This window comes from Suncus etruscus, chromosome 13 (assembly GCF_024139225.1).
Source record: "Suncus etruscus isolate mSunEtr1 chromosome 13, mSunEtr1.pri.cur, whole genome shotgun sequence".
In the NCBI taxonomy this organism is placed as follows: domain Eukaryota; kingdom Metazoa; phylum Chordata; class Mammalia; order Eulipotyphla; family Soricidae; genus Suncus; species Suncus etruscus.
In genome coordinates, this window is record NC_064860.1 from 39,394,148 (window position 1) to 39,413,227 (window position 19,080).

Here is a 19,080-nt window from a genome sequence, read left to right on the forward strand (position 1 = left end):
CACCTTACCTCTAGCACCACCTCGCCGGCCCCCAGGGTTTGCAATTTCTAAATCTTATTAATACAGTAGAATTGTCAAAAGGCCCCCAAATCTTAAAGTTTGCAAATTGTATTATAAAAGACTGGTCACCTTTTATTGCATTTTATTTGTTTACCACATAGGAAAGCATATTAAAATGCTTTTGGTGAAGTTCTCCCCCAAAAGCATATTAGGTTTGAAATTGTGTCATCATTGTGGATAGCAATTTTATTTTGTTTTGGGGCCACCTGGCAGTGGACTTACCTTTGGTTCTACACTCACAGATCACCCCTGATGGTGCTCAAGGAACAATATAGCATGCTGGAGATCGAGCCAACTACATGCAAGGCAAGTGCCCTACTCATATTATCTCTGGCCTTGTGAATACCAATTTTGTCACTTCCGGTTTTAGAACATAGAGGTCATATACAAATAAGAACTATAGTGATACTATAGTACCAATTTAGAGTAGGACTTTGTAACTGGATATTCAGGCTTTGGATGAGGTGTAGGGCAGCCCACTCATATCTTCAAAGACAATTCAGAGGCACATTTCATAAGGTTGCTCAGAAGATCTTAACATGATCAAGTTGCCCTAGCAGTTTTGTAGTGAAAGTGATACTGTCCCACTGGGGTGCACTGGAATGATTTGAAGTGAGGGGTTGTGGTGATAGTCTTAGGTGAATTTGGGGAAGGTAATTTTATTTTTTCTGAAAAGGGGAATATGCCAAATAGAATTTCTGGTCTATATGGTATTATTCAATGTGTCCTTGATTGGCTTTCCATTTTCATTTTATCATGATTCCATGTTTTATAAACACATACTTCTTGTTTGACAGTTTATTAAACCAGGGGAAATCATTAGAATCTGTTCTAATGAACACAGAATCAAGTCTGTTATAAACCTTTTTCTCCACCATGCACAAATTCACTTTTGAAGATGTAGGTTTTAAAACTGACGTGATTCTTCACCAGTTACTGAAACACAACATTTAAAACAATGTTGGAATACAGCTGTTTAGTTTGGTATGCCGGAGGTTATCAAGTCTTGAGATTTCCTGTTACAGTTGCTATAAAGCATCTCAACATATGGATTCCAGAATAGGTCACAGCACTGAAAAGAAAAGAAAAGAAAAGCCATTACTTAGTTCAGAGATAGTAAGAGGTCTTTAAAAAATTATAAACTTGGAGCTGGAGAGATAGTGTAGTGGGTAGGGTGTTTGCTTTACACGTGGTCTACCCGGATTCAATCTTCAGTGTCCCATATGGTCCCCCGAGCCTGTCAGGAGCGATTTCTGAGCACAGAGCTAGGAGTATCCCCTGAGCACTACTGGGTGGGTGTGGCCCAACCTCTCCCCAAATATCATTGTTGGTTTTCTTTCCTTCCTATGGCTATATGGATTTTAATATATATGAGATCTTATGGCTACTCTGACTTTTATGCATATAGGTAGATATATACATAAAACATGTAACATATATTTTGAATACTGAGTTCTGTTTTTTTGACCAAAGCCTTTTGCTTCTGAATAATCTTTGATTCTTTTTTCCTTTTTTCCTTTTGCCACATCCAGTGGTGGTGAGGGCCTATCACTTCTAGCAGGACTTGGGGGACCATATGTGGTACCAGGGATTGAAGATGGTTTGGTCACAAGCAAGGCAAATTGTCCTACCTGCAGTACTAACACTCCAGCCCCAGATTCTTGGTTTATAATTGATTTACATAATTATGGGGAGAGAAACAATTTGGATAGTCCACAGTAACTATGATAGATCTTTGAACTCACAAATACTTCAACACATAATTTATTTGTTGTTAAAGTCAATTCTCACAATTTAGAAAGTCACTACATGGAGAACCTTAAAAGCATTAAGTTTTAACTATATTGTTTTTTTCTCATGCTACTTAAAAAGTCAGACTGCTCCGAGCATCATTTTTGGGACTTTTAATCACTTTTGACTTCTCTGCCCAGCTGGCACACAGTTCAGACATGAAGGTGTACACTTAACTTTTACTTATTTTTCTTTTTATATTTTGTTTTTTGGGCCACACTCAGCAGTGCTCAGGGATTAGTTACTCCTGGCTCTGTGTTCAGAAGTCACTCCTGACAGGCATGGGGGCCATATGTGATGCTGCAGTTCAAACCTGGATTGGCGTGTGCAAGGCAAACACCCTGCCCACTATGCTATTGCTCCCCACACTTAACTTTTGATTAGAGGTTTTGATTGAAAGTTAAAAAGACTGTCAACTCCAAATATCAGCTTTTCTTCTATCAGGATTGAACAGGAAGAGAAACCTGACTTACTTATAAGTACTTTTTGCAAATGAGCCAAGCTCCTAGAATGGACTGAAACTTGGTCATGCACGTAAAAGAAGGAGTATATATAACTCTGGTTTCTGAATTGGGTTTTGGAGGTAGAGCATGACAATTTCCTGAGTATGTGGTCACAGTGGTACAGTGAACTTGAAGTTCATAAAAGCAAGTAGGCTCCTGTGTCTCAATTCTTTGTCTTTAAATGCTTTGTCTTTTTTTTTTTTTTTTTTTTTTTGGTTTTTGGGTCACACCCAGCAGCGGTCAGAGATTACTCCTGGCTCTACGTTCAGATATCGCTCCTGGCAGACTCGGGGGACCATATGCAATGCCAGGATTCGAATCACCATCCTTCTGCATGCAAGGCAAATGCTTTACATCCATGCTATCTTTCTGGCCGGCCCATGTTTATTTAAGCAAATCTTTTTTTGCAGCTCACATCACTTCTCTGACTTACAACCTTATTTGTGAACTAAGTTTACTATGAAGATTAGATAAATGTTTTGAATTGTCTCATGACATAAATTCTTATAAGACCTAAATGTTCTTAGGCTTGATGGTCTGGTAACGTATAGCAGTGTAGTAGTTTTTTTGAGTTTTGGTTGGCTAAGGGTGTTCAGGAAGTCTGGGGTTCCCACTCACCATTCTCTATCCAGAGGGCCATGGGTTCTGTGCACAGGACATCTGCACAATGTGTTACAGTATATAAAATTATAAAAAAAAAAAATTCAACACTTACCTTACAGGAAACAACTGAGGAAAACAGCCTTGTGTTTTAGTATCAACAAATTTTTGGATCTCAAGCACTTGCTTCAAAAGATGTCCCTTGGAAGATTTGTCAATTTTTGTTAAAACCATCTGTGAGGTAAATAAGGTTTTAGGTATTAGGAACAAAGTATTTAGAGTTTTACTAATTTTAACCACAAATTTGCACAGATGACCTGTGCAACATTTTGGGGAATGGGATTTCTCAGGTGGTGCTCAGGATGACCCACAGGTAATTCTCACACAACATGGCTATAGATTCAGGACAAGAGCCCAAGAGGGTGATACAGCTTGGGCTCCTCCAGCCAGTAATACCCAGGTCACTCAAATAAAGTTAAGATTCTCCTGGACCACATGCAGTGGTGCTTGGGACCCTCTACTGCTGCACTCAGTAGTATGAGGAAAATAAGGATTAACAGGGATTGAATCCAGGTTGGAACTGCTATACTATCTCCTGGAATCTCTGTGTGCAAGTTTTTTAAGAGCTTATTTCCTGGAGATGAAGGACATTTGCTTTGAACGCTGCCAACCTGGGTTCAATTCCTGGAACACTATATGGTTTCCTGAACCCTCCAGAAGTGATCATAGAGTATAGAGTTAGAAGTAAGCCATAAGCACTAATGGGTGTAAACCCAAAACAAAAGGGAAAAAATACAAAACTTGTTTCCTAATGTACAAAAGAAGCCCACTAAACAATCGAATAGATTAATGTTTCAAACATACACATTTTTTCAAACGTATATTTTCAAGACATTTTTACCCGAGGGGCCCCAAATTGCAGAAGAGACATATGCAGTCCTATGTTCATTGCAGCACCGTTAACAATATCTAGAATCTGGAAACAATCCAAATGTCTGGGAATAGATGAATGGATGAAAAACTGTGATTCATCTACACAATGGAATACTATGCAACTATTAGGAAAGATGAAGTCATGCAATTAGCTTATACATGGATGGATAAAGAGAGTATTTTGCTGAATGAAATGAACCAGAGGAATAGGGGCACACATAGAATGATCACAATCATTTATGGGACATAAAAAAAAAAGCATGGTAATAATATACAAAGACAATATAGAGAGGGCCAAGAGGATAGATCCATGAAAGGAAGATTGCCACAAAGAGCAGAGGACTGCCATTAGGGAAGAGAAGGGACAACATGGCAATAGTTGGAAATGATCACTCTGGACAAGACTTGGGTGCTGAAAAGAGTAAAGTGAATGTTACCCTATTCAGAAACCACATTGTAAACCAGTGTTTAAAAGGGAAAAAAGGAAAAGAGAGAAAGAGAGAGACATTGTATAACTGAAAAACAATCTTGAAAAAACTTTACAACTGCATCTGATAGTGACTCAATTACAAATTTATTTTAAAAATAGAAATTCAAGAGAAATGATCATACTTACCACATAGGGTAATGCAAATTCTTCACACATTTCTATGGCAATATGGTCTGCTTTTTGAATTCCAACAACACTATCCACTAATAAAAATGTTCTCACCAAACTATAATGATACAGAAATAAAGATTAATGTCAATATAAAGGATACTCATTCATTTCTTCCCATGACTCTTTATAGTAAAAAAAAATTATTTTGAATAATTTTCAAAGGATTCTCAAATTCTCAAAAGATTCGTTCAAAAGATTTCTTTAGGGGCCAGAGTGGTGGTACTAGATGTAAGGCGTCTGCCTTGCAAGTGCTAGCTTAGGACTGACTGTGGTTCGATCCCCAGGCATCCCATATGGTCCCCTCAAACCAGGAGGGATTTCTGAGCCAGGAGTAACCCCTGAACATCAACAGATGTGCCCACTCCCCAAAAAAAGATTTCTTTAAACCAAAATGAACTTTTGATTTACCAATAAGTTTATTTAATAGCCCAACAGGTCATAATGCTGTTTACTTTTAATAACTAAACTCACTAAATATTAATCTACTTAAATACCATGAATTAAGCATAAGTGTCTCTGCTGGGACAAGATACAAAGATGAGTATATCTATTTCACTTGTCATGCAGAAACATGAATCCACTTTCATAAAAATGTCTAATTTTAAAAACACAAATAATATAAAAAGACACATTACATTTTGAATTTTCTTGTATGAACAATCCATCTTAATTGCTGTATAAAGCTACAATAAACAAGATACCCATAAATCTTTTTGTAGAATTTTAGTTTTTCTACAGTATCATACAGTACTTGAAACACAGAGCCACCTATGACTACCTAATAAACTAACAAAAATAAAACTGACAGAATACGACATAACTATTTTAGAAATGACAGAATTTTACTGTTTTAATTATAGCTAGTAAATACCATACTAATCAACAATTTTCATTTTCAAAATTAGCCAGCTATAAGTTTGTTCTAAAAATTTAATAAAATGCTGAAAAGAATGATAATCTGACAACCAGAGAGACAGTCCAGGGATTAGGCCAATATCTTATATGCAGTCAACCCTGATTTAACCCCTGGCACTTCCTGTTTCTTCTGAGCACTGGTTGGTCCTGCCATCAAAGAACCCAAGCAAAGCAGGGGTAAGGCCACATCATTTCCAATATTGCAAGGGAGGATCAGCACTGCATCCTCGGCCCTTTATTATGAAGGCTGCCTGGGCTGAAGGATGAACAGTCTGACATAAACTGAGTTTAAGAATAAATTAACCTAAAGTGAACTAGTGAAACCACACAAGCAATACATAACTCGAACCTAACTATTGTATTACAGAATAATATGAGTATAAAATAGATGTTATATAGTCAATAAAACTGAAGTGTTCATCATGTGTAGAAAGTTTTATTAATAAAAACATGATTTTGGGTTAAATGTATTATCATAAGAAAAAACTTTCTTACTTCCGTCGTTCTTTTAGATAGGTCTCTACCATGTCAACAAAATCTTCAGGTGCTCTATAGCCATAACCTGGCATATCCACCAATGTGAAGTGTTTTCCAACTTTGAAAAAATTCATTTTCTTTGTATGGCCCTGATAAAATAAATGAAAAAAAGTTTTCTTGAAACTTCTATATATTTATGTATTCTACTTTACATGGTTATATTTAAAATGTAAGCATTTATATTTATATTTATATTTTTCTCAATGCAAAATATTTGTTCACTGTAGCATTATTTATAATAGTCAAAAATGAAAACAACTTAAATATCTGTTAACAGGTGATTGGTAAAGATGTGATAAATATACACAATCAAATACTTCTCATTTATAAGAAAAGAAAAATGAAATCCTGTCATTTGCAACAACATAGATGGTTAGAGGAGATTATGCTTATGTACCTTTCTAATATATATCAATATATGATATATCTCAGATGGGAAAAGACAAACATCATAGGATCACACTCATCTGATTTGCAGATAAAATAAACCAATGAACTAAATATAAAAATGACTAAAAAAATCCTTTTGTAAACACTGGTTTGTGGACTGTTGGTAGTCCACTAAATATAAAAAGACTAAAAATCAATGTTAGACTAAATTAGTGGTTACACGAAATGAAGAGGGTGGAGGTGAGTAAATCAGATAACAAGAGGGGTCAACTGTATGATGAAGTATAGAATTTCACTTTTAGTAAAAAAATTTTTTTTGTTTTATGTTCTTTTGTTTGGGGGCTACACCTGGCAGTGCTCAGGACTTCTGGCTCTGAGTTCAGGAATTACTGCTGGCAGGCTTGAAGGACCATATGGGATGCCAGGGATAGAATCCCGGCTGACCAAATGTAAGGGTAAATGCCCTCTACCTGCTATGCTCCAGTCTCTGTGGTAAACTTATCTTAATACAGATGTTGATGTATAATGAAGCATACATAAAAGCTAAATAATGTTATAATACAAATTAATTTAATTTCCAGAATTTTGAACAAATATTTTTAGAGGAAAAACATCATACATGGTTTAGGTTGCCAACCAGCTATGTTTCTGTAGGATACTGCCAGAAGGTTATTTGGTGAGGCAAAGTAGGAATCAGAAATAGAAGAAGGGATAGAAATAATTGATAGTGATGGAGGCAAGGAATCAAATATATAAAACTCATGAAGTGTAATGGGAGGAGAATATGGGTAGCCCTGAATATTGGATTGATAGGGATGTTATACCATGTACAGAAAACAAGGTCAAGGAAAGTGGAGATGAGTTTTGAAAAGAGGCTACTTATATATTCTCAAGTGCATCAATGAGAAGAAAGTGGAGGGAATTAGAAAACAGAAAGCTACTGTAGAACGATAGCACAGAGAGTAGAGTGTTTGCCTTATAGGTGGCCGACCTGGATTTGATCTCTGGCATCCAATATGGTCCCCTGAGCCTGCCAGAAGTAATTTTTGAATGCAGAGCCAGTTGCTGGCAGGCGTTTCCCCACCCCTCTCAAAAGGGAGGTCTTGAGCAATAGCACACGGGTAGGGCCTTTGCCTTGCATGAAGCCAACCCAGGACAGACATGGGTTAGATTTCTGGGATCCCTGATAGTCCCCCAGCCTGCCAAGAGTGAATTCTGAGTGCAGAGCCAGGAGTAATCAGAGTGCCACTGGGTGTGGCCCAAAAACCAAAAGCAACAAACAAGAAAATACTCGGAACTGCCACATTTATATATATAGATACATATATATGTGTATACATATAAATACATACAAATATACATATAAATACATACATATATACATACATACATATATACATACAAAGACACATATTTGAGTTAGTAAGGTGCAAAAGATTATCAAAAGATTATATTTAATATTAAAATAAATATTTAAAAGTTATTTCCTCTAAAATCAATGCAGAACTAAAGTCCATTTTTATTATGGCAAATAAAAATGTTATAAAAGCACTTGTTTGGCAACCAGAAAATATTTGAATAAAAATATCCTTAAGATATTAGCAAGAATACAAAAAATGTATCTGGACATAACAATAGTTTTTACGGAAAAATCTAAAAGCTGTAATGAAATATCTTGCCTTTCTAAATTAAAATTTTTTTCTAGGAATTTTGCAATGGTTATCTGTACTGCCCAACATTATTTATTAGACAACTGAGAAAATTTAGTCATACTTTAAATTTCAACATACCGGTTTTTTTGAGACTCTCACTTCAACCTCTGGGGCCAGTGCAAACAAAGCCTTTATTAGAGAAGATTTTCCAACATTGCTTCTGCCTATAAAACACACCTTATATAAGATAAAATAAGATAACTGAGTACAAATTTACAGACACTTCATATATGTTGTATCAATTGCAAAAATTTGTTATGCTATTAAGTCCTAGCTGTTGATGTAAAAAATGGCTTATGTTTTGGTCAATTTCTTTCTAACACATCTATCTGCTGCATGATTTTAACATGCCAGGTATTTTTAAAGCATGTAATACACATTTTCTATTTACATCTTGCAACCTCTCTTTTTCCCCACATACAATTTCTTTATTTAAGCACCATGGTTACAAACATGTTCATAATTGGGTTTCAGCCATAAAATGCACACCCCCTTCACCAGTGCAACTTTTCCTGCCACCAATGTCACCTGTTTTCCTCCTACACCATTTCCTGCTTGTCTTTGAGACAGGCATTGTATTTCTCTCTCTATCATCTATCATGGTAGTTGTTAGTGTAGTTATTTCTCTAACTGCACTTACCATTCTTTGTACTAAGCTTCATATCATGGGCTAGTCCTTCTGACTTTCATCTCTATTGTCTCTGGGTATTATTATTATACTTTTATTTTTCTTAAATCCCACATATGTGTGATCTGTGTTAATCTCTTTCCCTCTGACTTATTTCACTCAACATAATAGTTTCCATATCCATCCATGTTTAGGAAAATTTTGTGACTTCATTTTTTTCTAACAGCTGCATAGTATTCCATTGTATAGCTATATCACAATTTCTTTAGTCACTCATCTGTTGTTGGGCGTCTTGGTTGTTTTCAGATTCTGGTTATTGTAAATAGTTCTATTATGAACATAGGAGTGCAGAGGGCATTATTGTATTGTATTTTTGTGGTCTTACGGACTACAGGCATCTTCAAGGAGGAAACACCACTGTCCAAACAAGTGGAAGCAGAGATAAAAAAATGAGATTACATCAAACCGAGAAGTTTTTTTTTTCTTCTGCACTTCAAAAGAAATAGTGTCTAGAATAAAAAGATCACCCACAGAATGGGAGAAAATATTCACAAAACAGCCATATCATGTAAGGGGCTAGTAGCTAAGATATATATGCTACTGACATGACTTAACAAGAAAAAAACATCTAACCCCATCAATAAATGGGGAGAAGTGAACAGACATTTCCTCAAAGAAGAAATACAGATGGCCAAAGGCACCTGAAAGATGTTACACATCATTAATCATTAGGGAGATGCAAATCGAAACAACAATGAGGTACCATCTCACACCACAGAGACTAGAACACATCACAAAGAACAAGAAAAGGGGCCGGGCGGTGGCGCTAAAGGTAAGGTGTCTGCCTTGCCAGCACTAGCCTAGGATGGACCGCGGTTCGATCCCTGGTGTCCCATATGGTCCCCCAAGCCAGGAGCGACTTCTGAGCGCATAGCAAGGAGTAACCCCTGACCGTCAAATGGGTGTGGCCAAAAAACCAAAAAAAAAAAAAAAAAGAACAAGAACAGTCAGTGCTGGAGGGGATGTAGGGAGAAAGGAACTTTAATTCACTGCTTGTGGGAATGCCATACAGTTCAGCCTTTCTGGAAAACAATATGGCTATTCCTTAAAAAAAACTGGACACCAAACGCCCATATTATCTAGCAAAACCCCCATTTTAAAGATGTTAAAATGAGAGGCCTCTAGAGGTAGATTAAATAATTGGTCACAATACAGCCAGATTGTGAAGGAATTGGAATTTGAACTCTGGACATCATTATCCAGAGCCTGTACTTCTAATTACATGTGATACTCAAAAGAATCTGCAGCATTTATTACTGTAGTATTCACAAAGCAAAAGTTTAAACTATATGCAACTTATCAAAATTCATTCTAAAAGCACAGCTACATGTTTTACCCCCAAATTTTTAGAGAGTACCACTTTAACTTTTAAAGGTTATTTCTTTCCCTCCAGCTTTCAAATTTTCCTTGAATCTTCATAGAGTAAAACTCAATAAAACAATCTTAGTATTAACAATTATAAATTACAGATGTTTCTGAACATGGTATTGAAGGGGTTACAATTTCTATTAGTAGATGTAAAGGATGGCAGTATCGCCAATGGAAGGATATCTTGAAAATCTGTAACGGATATATTTGGTTATTAATACCACCAAGGTGGCATTAAGTGGTCAGGGCTCAGGAATGTAAAACTAGGGTCATACTTTTAGAATGAATTTATCTGTGTTCTTGATAAATTTCCAATGCACTGCAGATTAAATCCAATACTAGAGAGATAATAAAACTAAACATTTAAAAAGCAAAGTACAGAACTTTAGTAATTGAACAGCCTAAATCTAAAAGCAACAGCACCACCAAATTAGTAAACGATGTATACAATCTTAGAACTATAGCAGTTCTAAAAATAAAGTTTCTAAAAGAAAAGCATTCTGGTGCAGTTGTGGCAAATATTTCAGATTTAAACCTTAATTTACTTCTATTAGAAGCATTATTTAAAAAAAAAAGCATAACTTGGAATAAAAATTAAATGGCAGAACCTGCATAAACTGTACTCACGGATAAAAATCTATTTCTCTATTTTAACGCAGAGGATATTATAGTATTTACATAGTGTCAAAGTTACATATGGCTAAGGAATCTCATTTGTGAAATTAGACTTTTCAAATTATACTTTTCAGTGTCTCGGTGTGACCTATTTACTTAGACTGCACAGGAAAAAGTAGAGAAAGGAAAGTTTTGAATTCTTAGTCATTTAAAACCTTTTCAGTTCTATTTTCATGAACAAAATGAAACAGTTTTCTGACTTAGATAACAATAATTACAAGCGCCCACACACCCAGAGCTAGAAAAACTCTGGTGGCAAGAAAGTAGCTGTCAGCCAAAGCCCCGCCCAAGTCTCCAAGGTCGAATATCATTGGCTAATCTCACCTCTGGGCGTGGCAGACTAGGGGCGTGGTCAACACGTACGGCAGAACTGACGTACTCGATGCGATTGGTGGCAGTGGCCGTAAAGAAGCTCTCAGCCCTGGAGATGTCTTTCAGGTTCGGATCGAAGATATTCAGGTGGAAGGAGGACTTCGAATCCGGGATGAGGTGCCGCTGGAGCTCTTGTAGCGGGAACACGAGCTTCGTCATTTGATCCTTCGGCAGTCGGAGCATCTCTGCGAAGCCTTGGGAAGTGCTGTGAATTTGGCTCGTCCATAACCACGGCTGCATCTCACGGAGCCTGCAAATGCCACGCCGCAGCAAGGGCGCCGCCATTGTCCCGAATTCCTGAGTGCGCTTGCGCATGCGCATGCGTAAAGGCGGTCCCGCCACGCCTGCTGGGAATTGTAGTCTTAGTCTACGATACCTGAGGTTGTAATTAACCTCAATCGGGAAAATTTCTTGAGGGTTTCTTTTACACTCCAGCACTAAAAAAAATGCTAACTAAAATATGAATTCTCGAAATTATTAATTTCACTAAAATAAGCAGCATAAGAGAACTGGTTATTGTTGAAAAGAGGGCAGAAAAGCAAGGTGTTTTGGAGTTGTTAGAATTGGGTGAGAAAACACAATAATCTATTTCTGAAAAATAACAGAATAAACATAATCATACATTCATGAACCTTCTGTGATGTGCATAGTGCCTTTTCACTTGCGTGTTTCTGTGCGGCGGTTGTTGAATGGTTTTCAGAAGTGAAAAGACACACCTGGTCCTATATTCTAGAGTTTTAAGCAAAGGTGAAAATTTTCTGAAACTCAGAAGAAAGTGTGTGATGCTCTTCGGAGGTCTAATTTACCAGTTTTCTCTTCACTTCAGACTGTCCATAACATGTTTGCAAGAAAGAACAGGGCTGTTGACAAATGTTAAAACAACACATTGTGAGGGAAGGACTGTCACACATTCAGCCGCTTATTTACCTGCAGTAAAAGCAGCCAAAAAAGACAGTTTGACATTCCCAAAACATTTCACAAAAGTTCTAGAACGACACTTTATTTCAAAAGTTTCTTCTTAAGGGGCGACAGAGATAGTACAAGGTTATGGTTCATATCCTTAGGACCACATATGGTCCTCACCCCATCCCCAGCCGCAGTATAGCCACTGCTCATTCTACCATCCCTAGATGTGGCCCAAAACCCAAAGGAGAAAAAAGTACTTATCAGACTCTCAAACTAATCTCTGCTAAGAATCTTGCATGATAAGATAAATGAATAAAATATATTCTTGTTTTAAAAAAGTCTAGAGCTTCTTAATCAAAAAGTACAGCAGCAAATGACAGAGTGGTGATTAACTGCCTAGACTGTTCATAAAAGCAAAAATTAGGGAACAGGAGTCAGGAACCTCAAGAACACATGACCCACAACTGCCAACTATTAATTTTTTGCATTAAGCATTGGGTCTTTTTTCCTTTCCTTCTCATTCACTATGATGAGATGTATGTATGTGTGTATATATATAATATATATAAATATATCTGTAAATTTTGTATTACTATGTATTTTAGTGCAATGCTATTATTATACAGCCTATTTGTTTTTTCTTAGAAAATATGTGTGGGATTTTTTTTTCATATGTTTCTATCTACATGATTGTTTTTAGTGGAGGCTTGCTATTTCACTTATTTTTCCAGTACCTGCTGAACATCTATTAGGTTTCGTTATTACAAAATTCCAGGCATTATTAAGTACTAGAGATTTATGAGTAAATTAAAAATGTTTTTTTTTTGGGGGGGGGGAGGGCCGGAGAGATAGCACAGCGGCGTTTGCCTCACAAGCAGCCGATCCAGGACCAAAGGTGGTTGGTTCGAATCCCGGTGTCCCATATGGTCCCCCGTGCCTGCCAGGAGCTATTTCTGAGCAGACAGCCAGGAGTGACCCCTGAGCAATGCTGGGTGTGGGCCAAAAACCAAAAAAAAAAAAAATTTTTTTTAGGTCTTCATTGTGAAAATAATGACAATACAGAGCATTCTTTTTTCTTTTTTTTTCAAGACCTTGAGTTTATTAATTTTTGAAACAGAAACAGTCATGCTAGCAAACTATTCTCTCTCTCTCTCTCTTTCTCTCTCTCTCTCTCTTTCATACACACACACGTTACATAAGGCACTTCCCCTCCAAGGGCCTTTTAATTTGGCATTGAGAAAATAAACATAACAATAGACACAATTCTGGGTTAGCCAAGTAATTATTGGAAAATTATCTTTATATTAGTTTTTTCTCTCTAAAGGAATGTTTCCTGCAGTGTGACCCAGAATATGAGGGTTTTTAAAAATCAAAAAAATAAATGTTGCTTGCCAGCAGCACATGGATTCTCTATTCGTTTTCAAGATTTGTATGTGCTCAACTGACACACCATATTTCTTAAAAAGCAAGTAGCTTTTTGCTCTGCCCTGTGCCTTACTATTGTCAAGTATGACAAGAATAAATCTAAGTTCTGTTTACCACCTGGGTAAACCACCCTTCTGTTTTAGTCTTGTAGAAAGGCACTGTCTCAAGTCTTTCTAACATTTATCACTGTTAGTGTGAATCTAAACTTAGCACTATACACATCACAGAAGTTTGGGGTATGTATGTTATGTTTATTCTGTTTTTATTTAAAAATAGATTATTGTGGTTTCTCACCCATTTCTAACAACTCCAAACCACCTTGCTTTTCTGCCTCTTTTCAACAATAACCAGTTCTTTTACACTGCCTATTTTAGTGAAATTAATAATTTAAAATAATTCATATTTTAGTTAGCATTTTTTACATAAGAATCATAGCATACTCACACTGTTAAGTGATTATGAATTCACCTCAAAAGCAATAGCATTTTCTGACCTTAAAAATAAAACTCTGGGGGGCCGGAGAGATAGCATGGAGGTAAGGCGTTTGCCTTTCATGCAAAATGATTCGTTGGTTCAAATCCCGGCATCCCATATGGTCCCCCAAGTCTGCCAGGAGGGATTTTGGGGCCAGCGAGGGGCGCTAGAGGTAAGGTGTCTGCCTTGCAAGCTCTAGCCAAGGAAAGATCGCGACTGCGGTTCGAACCACCTGCGTCCCATATGGTACCCCCAAGCCAGGGGCAATTTCTGAGTGCTTAGCCAGGAGTAACCCCTGAGCATCAAACGGGTGTGGCCCAAAAAAATAAAACTTTGGGGCTGGAGAGGTGGCGCTAGAGGTAAGGTGTCTGCCTTGCAAGCGCTAGCCAAGGAAGGACCGTGGTTCCATCCCCCGGCGTCCCATATGGTCCCCCAAGCCTGGGGTGATTTCTGAGCGCTTAGCCAGGAGTAATCCCTGAGCATCAAATGGGTGTGGCCCAAAAACAAACAAAAATAAAATAAAAAAATAAAACTTTTGGGGCTGGAAAGATAGCACAGTGGTAAGGTGTTTGCCTTGAATGCAGCAGATCCAGGACGGATGATGGTTTGAATCCCAGTATCGGACCCCTGAGCCTACAAGGAGCGATTTCTGAGCACAGAGCCAGGAATAGCTTCTGAGTGCCTCCGGTGTGACCCAAACACCAAAAACCAAAAATAAATACATAAATAAAAATTATCATTTATAGTTATTTGCAAGTCTCATACAATTAAAACTTTCCATACAGTATAACACTTTAACACTTTAAAATTATGATCGTGAGAAGGTAGTACTTAGTGGTTGTCAGAATGAAGCCACTGATCACTGGTTGATATTTAAGTTTGCTAGAAGTACCAACTACATGAGATCATCATGAGAGTTAATACTTATGGCGGAACTGTGGATCCTGGTTTTGGAAGTTTCATGGGACTTGTGGTCTGTAACAAAGCTTATGAAGTCAACTGACTAAGAAATTGATGATATTAAAGTAGTCTTATTAGTTTCTAGTAGATCAAAACAATTTTCTACTTCTCCTGCAGTGACTGGTATTTAGTACACTAACATGCCAAGGTACTGGCCTTTTAAATATGTTTTTGGAAAGTGCAGTTGCATGAAGCTTCTGAGAGCCTTCCTGCTCACTCTGGTATTCTTCACGTGAACCTTGACAGTAAAACCTCATCCAAACCTGCTCTTTATCTGTTGCAATGATTCAATGCATCTTTTTTTTCAACTTCACATTTTACTTGAAACTCCAAATTAAATCAATACAAAGAACATTCTAACTGTCCAGGACGAAGTGAGACATTAGATTCTTGCACATAGCACCCTCAAACCCCCACTTCCTACCCACAACCAGCTCCTTTTCTTGAAAAGGGGTTGTCTGGCATTGCACCTTTGAGGGTCCAGGGGACTTGGCCGTGCCTCCACAGACAAGGAATATATAGTATCTTTGATAGTGAAAAATCCTTAAGAAATATCTAAAGTTGGGTAGAGGTGGTGTGTGTGTGTGTGTGTGTGTGTGTGTGTGTGTGTGTGTGTGTGTGTGTAGGCCCCTAAAATGAACATATTTTTAAAATTTTATATGCATAGAATGGAATCATCTGTTCTACTTCATGTAATTCTCTCATACAGCTATTGATAAAAGTATTCCACTTTTGTTATTAGGAGTGAAATTTTACCCTTTGTCATCTTTTGCCCTAGTGATGACTATTTGAGTACTGTATAAATGATTCTTATCATATGAATCAGTATATTTATGGTAAGCTGACTCTGCCATTGAGCCATTTGTCTTGAGGCTTTAACAAGAATCGAGAATTCTTTTTCTTATTGTAAGAATTTATTCAAGAGACAAAATTGATTAACATATTGAGGTAAACTGACATAACATAATATAGTAACATAACATATAATTAATATAATACATGCAAGTCAAAGAACATTTCTAAATAAAACAAATTTTTTTGATCATAATGACTTACATATCTTTCACAGTAGTATTTTAAGTACATATTAACATTGAATCAGGGGAATATCCATCACCCCCAGTGTTGTCCTCCCTTCATCCCTGTTCCCAAGCATATATCCTTTTCTCCCTCCTTTATCCCCCAGAATGCTAGTTTAACTAAAAGCATATATGTTAACACCAATGTAAACCATTTTTTTTTTGCAGTTCCAGATATTTTTACTAGTGTTTCTTAAAGGTTTAGAGTCAAAGGAGCACTGTATAAACAATGTTAGAGTGGCAATTATCGTTTGCAGGGGCCCACCAAAGTATGGGGGTCATGGGAAGGAAAAACTTTTGGCCTAAGTACAAGGAGACCTTACCCCTGAAGTTTCCTGACATAAGACCATTTCTAGGCTCAAGGCAAACTAGTTTGTCCAATCCTGGTCATTGTCTGTAGTTCCCATACAGTTATATTTTTCACAGTCTCTGTTGTTGGTATCCTGTTTCTGTATTGAAGGTCCTGGAATCTGTATATCCTACATTAAAGTCAGGATGGTGCGGAGCGGCGTCTAATTTCACTCAGAATTAAAGGGCAATGCAGAAAAGCCCTATCCAGTACGCAGGTCTTGTTGTTTAAATCTTCTCAGTGTTAAGGGAAGACTCTTTTGAGTAAATCGATGTCAGAGCAGCAGTAGGGTCTTCCCTGGTAGAGGATTGCTTACAGGCGATGTTATAGACAACTTTGGATGCTTTGTAGATGGCTTCCCTGGTTCAGGGGTGGTTTTTCAGACCACACCCGTTTGATGCTCAGGGATTACTCCTGGCTAAGCGCTCAGAAATTGCCCCTGGCTTAGGGGACCATATGGGACTACGGGGGATTGAACCGCAGTCCTTTCTTGGCTAGTGCTTGCAAGGCAGACACCTTACCTCTAGCGCCACCTCACCGGCCCCAAGAATCGAGAATTCTTAAGGACTGTTTTTCTCACCCATCTGGTAAATGCTTACATTGAGGGTGTCCTGACTCTTAATGACATATTTTGAATATAATCTTCTCATGCCACTACTCTGAAATCAAGTAAAAAATGTTCTTGATTGAATAAACAGATTTACTTGGATTTTGTTATAAAGAAGAGTAATATAACATTGTAAAATGTTTGGTTGCTAATGTAAATTCAGAGCCATCAGGTGAATACTTAGGATTGTTGGAGGACACTAAGTAAATATCAGCCCTATTATTAGTCGTGCTAATGTTTTAGGGCTTAGGGTATCTCTGATCTAGGTTGTACATGTAAAAAAATATTCTTCCTTAATGTAATAGATAGACTCTGGGGGTTCAAGAGTCTTACTTCCACATTTAGGATATTTTGTTATTAAGTAAGAGTCATGATTTGGGGTAAAGGTTAGTCATATGGTTTCATTATGAAAATGAGCAGATGTGGTTTTGGTCATCTTCTGAAGAAAATTTGTCTTCTATTTGACAGCTTTAAGAGTCAGTTCACTATAGGGGCCGGAGAGATAGTTATGGAGATAGGGCATTTGCCTTGCATGCAGAGGAATGGTGATTTGAATGCTGGCATCCCATATGGTCCCCTGAGTCTGCCAGGAGCTATTTCTGAGTGTAGAACCAGGACTAATCCCTGAGTGCTGCCAGGTGTGACACAAAAACAAAAACAAAAACCAAAAAAAAAAGTCAGTTCGCTATAAAGTTAACATGATTTTATTATTTAATATGACTCTGAATAGTAAAAGAGAGTTTATAAACATTTCTTAGAATCAACTTTTATTCATAAAATTGTCTGTGCTTTGAAAAATATTCACCATTTATTCTTAGGGAAATCCAAATCAAGATAACAGTGAGATACCATCTCACACCAGTGAGATTTGCACATATCAAAAATACTGGGAATAATCTGTGTTGGCAGGGATGTGGTAATAAAATAGGAACTCTTACACACTTCTAGTGGTAATGTTGTCTGGTGCAACCTCTCTGGGAAACAGTCTGATGGGTTCTTAGTAAACTTAAATTTTAGCTACCATATGAACCAGCAGTTCTACTTTGGGGCATCTATCCTGGGAAAAAAACATTTATTTAAAAACATTTCTTCACACTACTATCCATTATAGCACATAGTACAATAACTAAGATTTGGAATCAATATAGATGTCCAGCAATAGATGAGTGAATCATTGAGGATGTGGCATATATGCACAATGGAATATTATACAACTGTAAGGAAGGATAAAGTCATGCAATTCATTGAAACATAGGTGGAACTGAAAGATATTATGTTAAATGAAATAAGCCAGAAGAAAGATAAATATCAGATGACATCACTTATTTCATTTATATCACATATATCACTTATATGGGTGTTTAGAATAACTAGATGTGATGATTTAAAGGTGGGATGCCTAGATCAACCTTGGCCCCAAAGTATTGGGAAGAGAAAAAAAAGTAGTGGAGGGTGGGGTGGGTGGGAAAAGAAGAGACAAATGAGAAGAAACAGGGGTCAAAATAATTTGGTGGCATTAAAGAATGATAGAACTAAATATCCAAACCACAGAGTCAACAACACTGAAATCATGAGACCCAATAACCAAAATTTAAAAGTTTAAATTTAAATTTAACAACCAAATTTAAAAAGGTACTATTAAGACGGCATGTCGGAGGTAGGGAGGTAGGCGAGGCAACCTGGGGAGGGAAGTTGACGCTGGTGGAAGGATCAGTACTGGGACACTGTATGTCTAAAACTCAACTATGAATAATTTTGTAAATCACAGTGATATAACAAAATAAGATTGAAAAAATGGTCTGATCTAAAATGATGTTTCTTGCATGAGAATGGATAGAACTATGATGTATTTTTGCCAGTTAGGACAGAATCATTTCAATTTTCACTTGTCATGTTTGCTTCTGTAATGAATAGCCATTAGATCCAGAGTAATTTTAATTAATGTCCAATTATTATGGATGTCAAGTTTAGGGAATTTATCTAAAACATACCGAAGTATGCAGGCTTAAATTAATATGCAGAATCAGGTACATAAGAGAGACAGCAAACAGTATATATTTATAAGTTAACTCACA

At 37.0% G+C, this 19,080-nt stretch overlaps 2 protein-coding genes across 2 annotated transcripts in view; one reads left to right on the forward strand and one right to left on the reverse strand.

Moving 5' to 3' along the window:
* Positions 1 to 19,080, forward strand: part of USF3 (upstream transcription factor family member 3) — an 869,396-nt gene that overhangs the window by 698,197 nt on the left and 152,119 nt on the right. The window lies entirely within an intron of this gene.
* On the reverse strand, positions 966 to 11,490 carry GTPBP8 (GTP binding protein 8 (putative)). The gene is made up of 6 exons (XM_049785806.1): positions 11,158 to 11,490; positions 8,181 to 8,279; positions 5,959 to 6,089; positions 4,504 to 4,603; positions 3,070 to 3,188; positions 966 to 1,132 (listed from the first exon to the last, which is right to left on the reverse strand). Exons 1-6 carry the CDS (start codon positions 11,488 to 11,490, stop codon positions 1,060 to 1,062), a joined length of 855 nt encoding a protein of 284 aa, XP_049641763.1. The 3' UTR covers positions 966 to 1,059.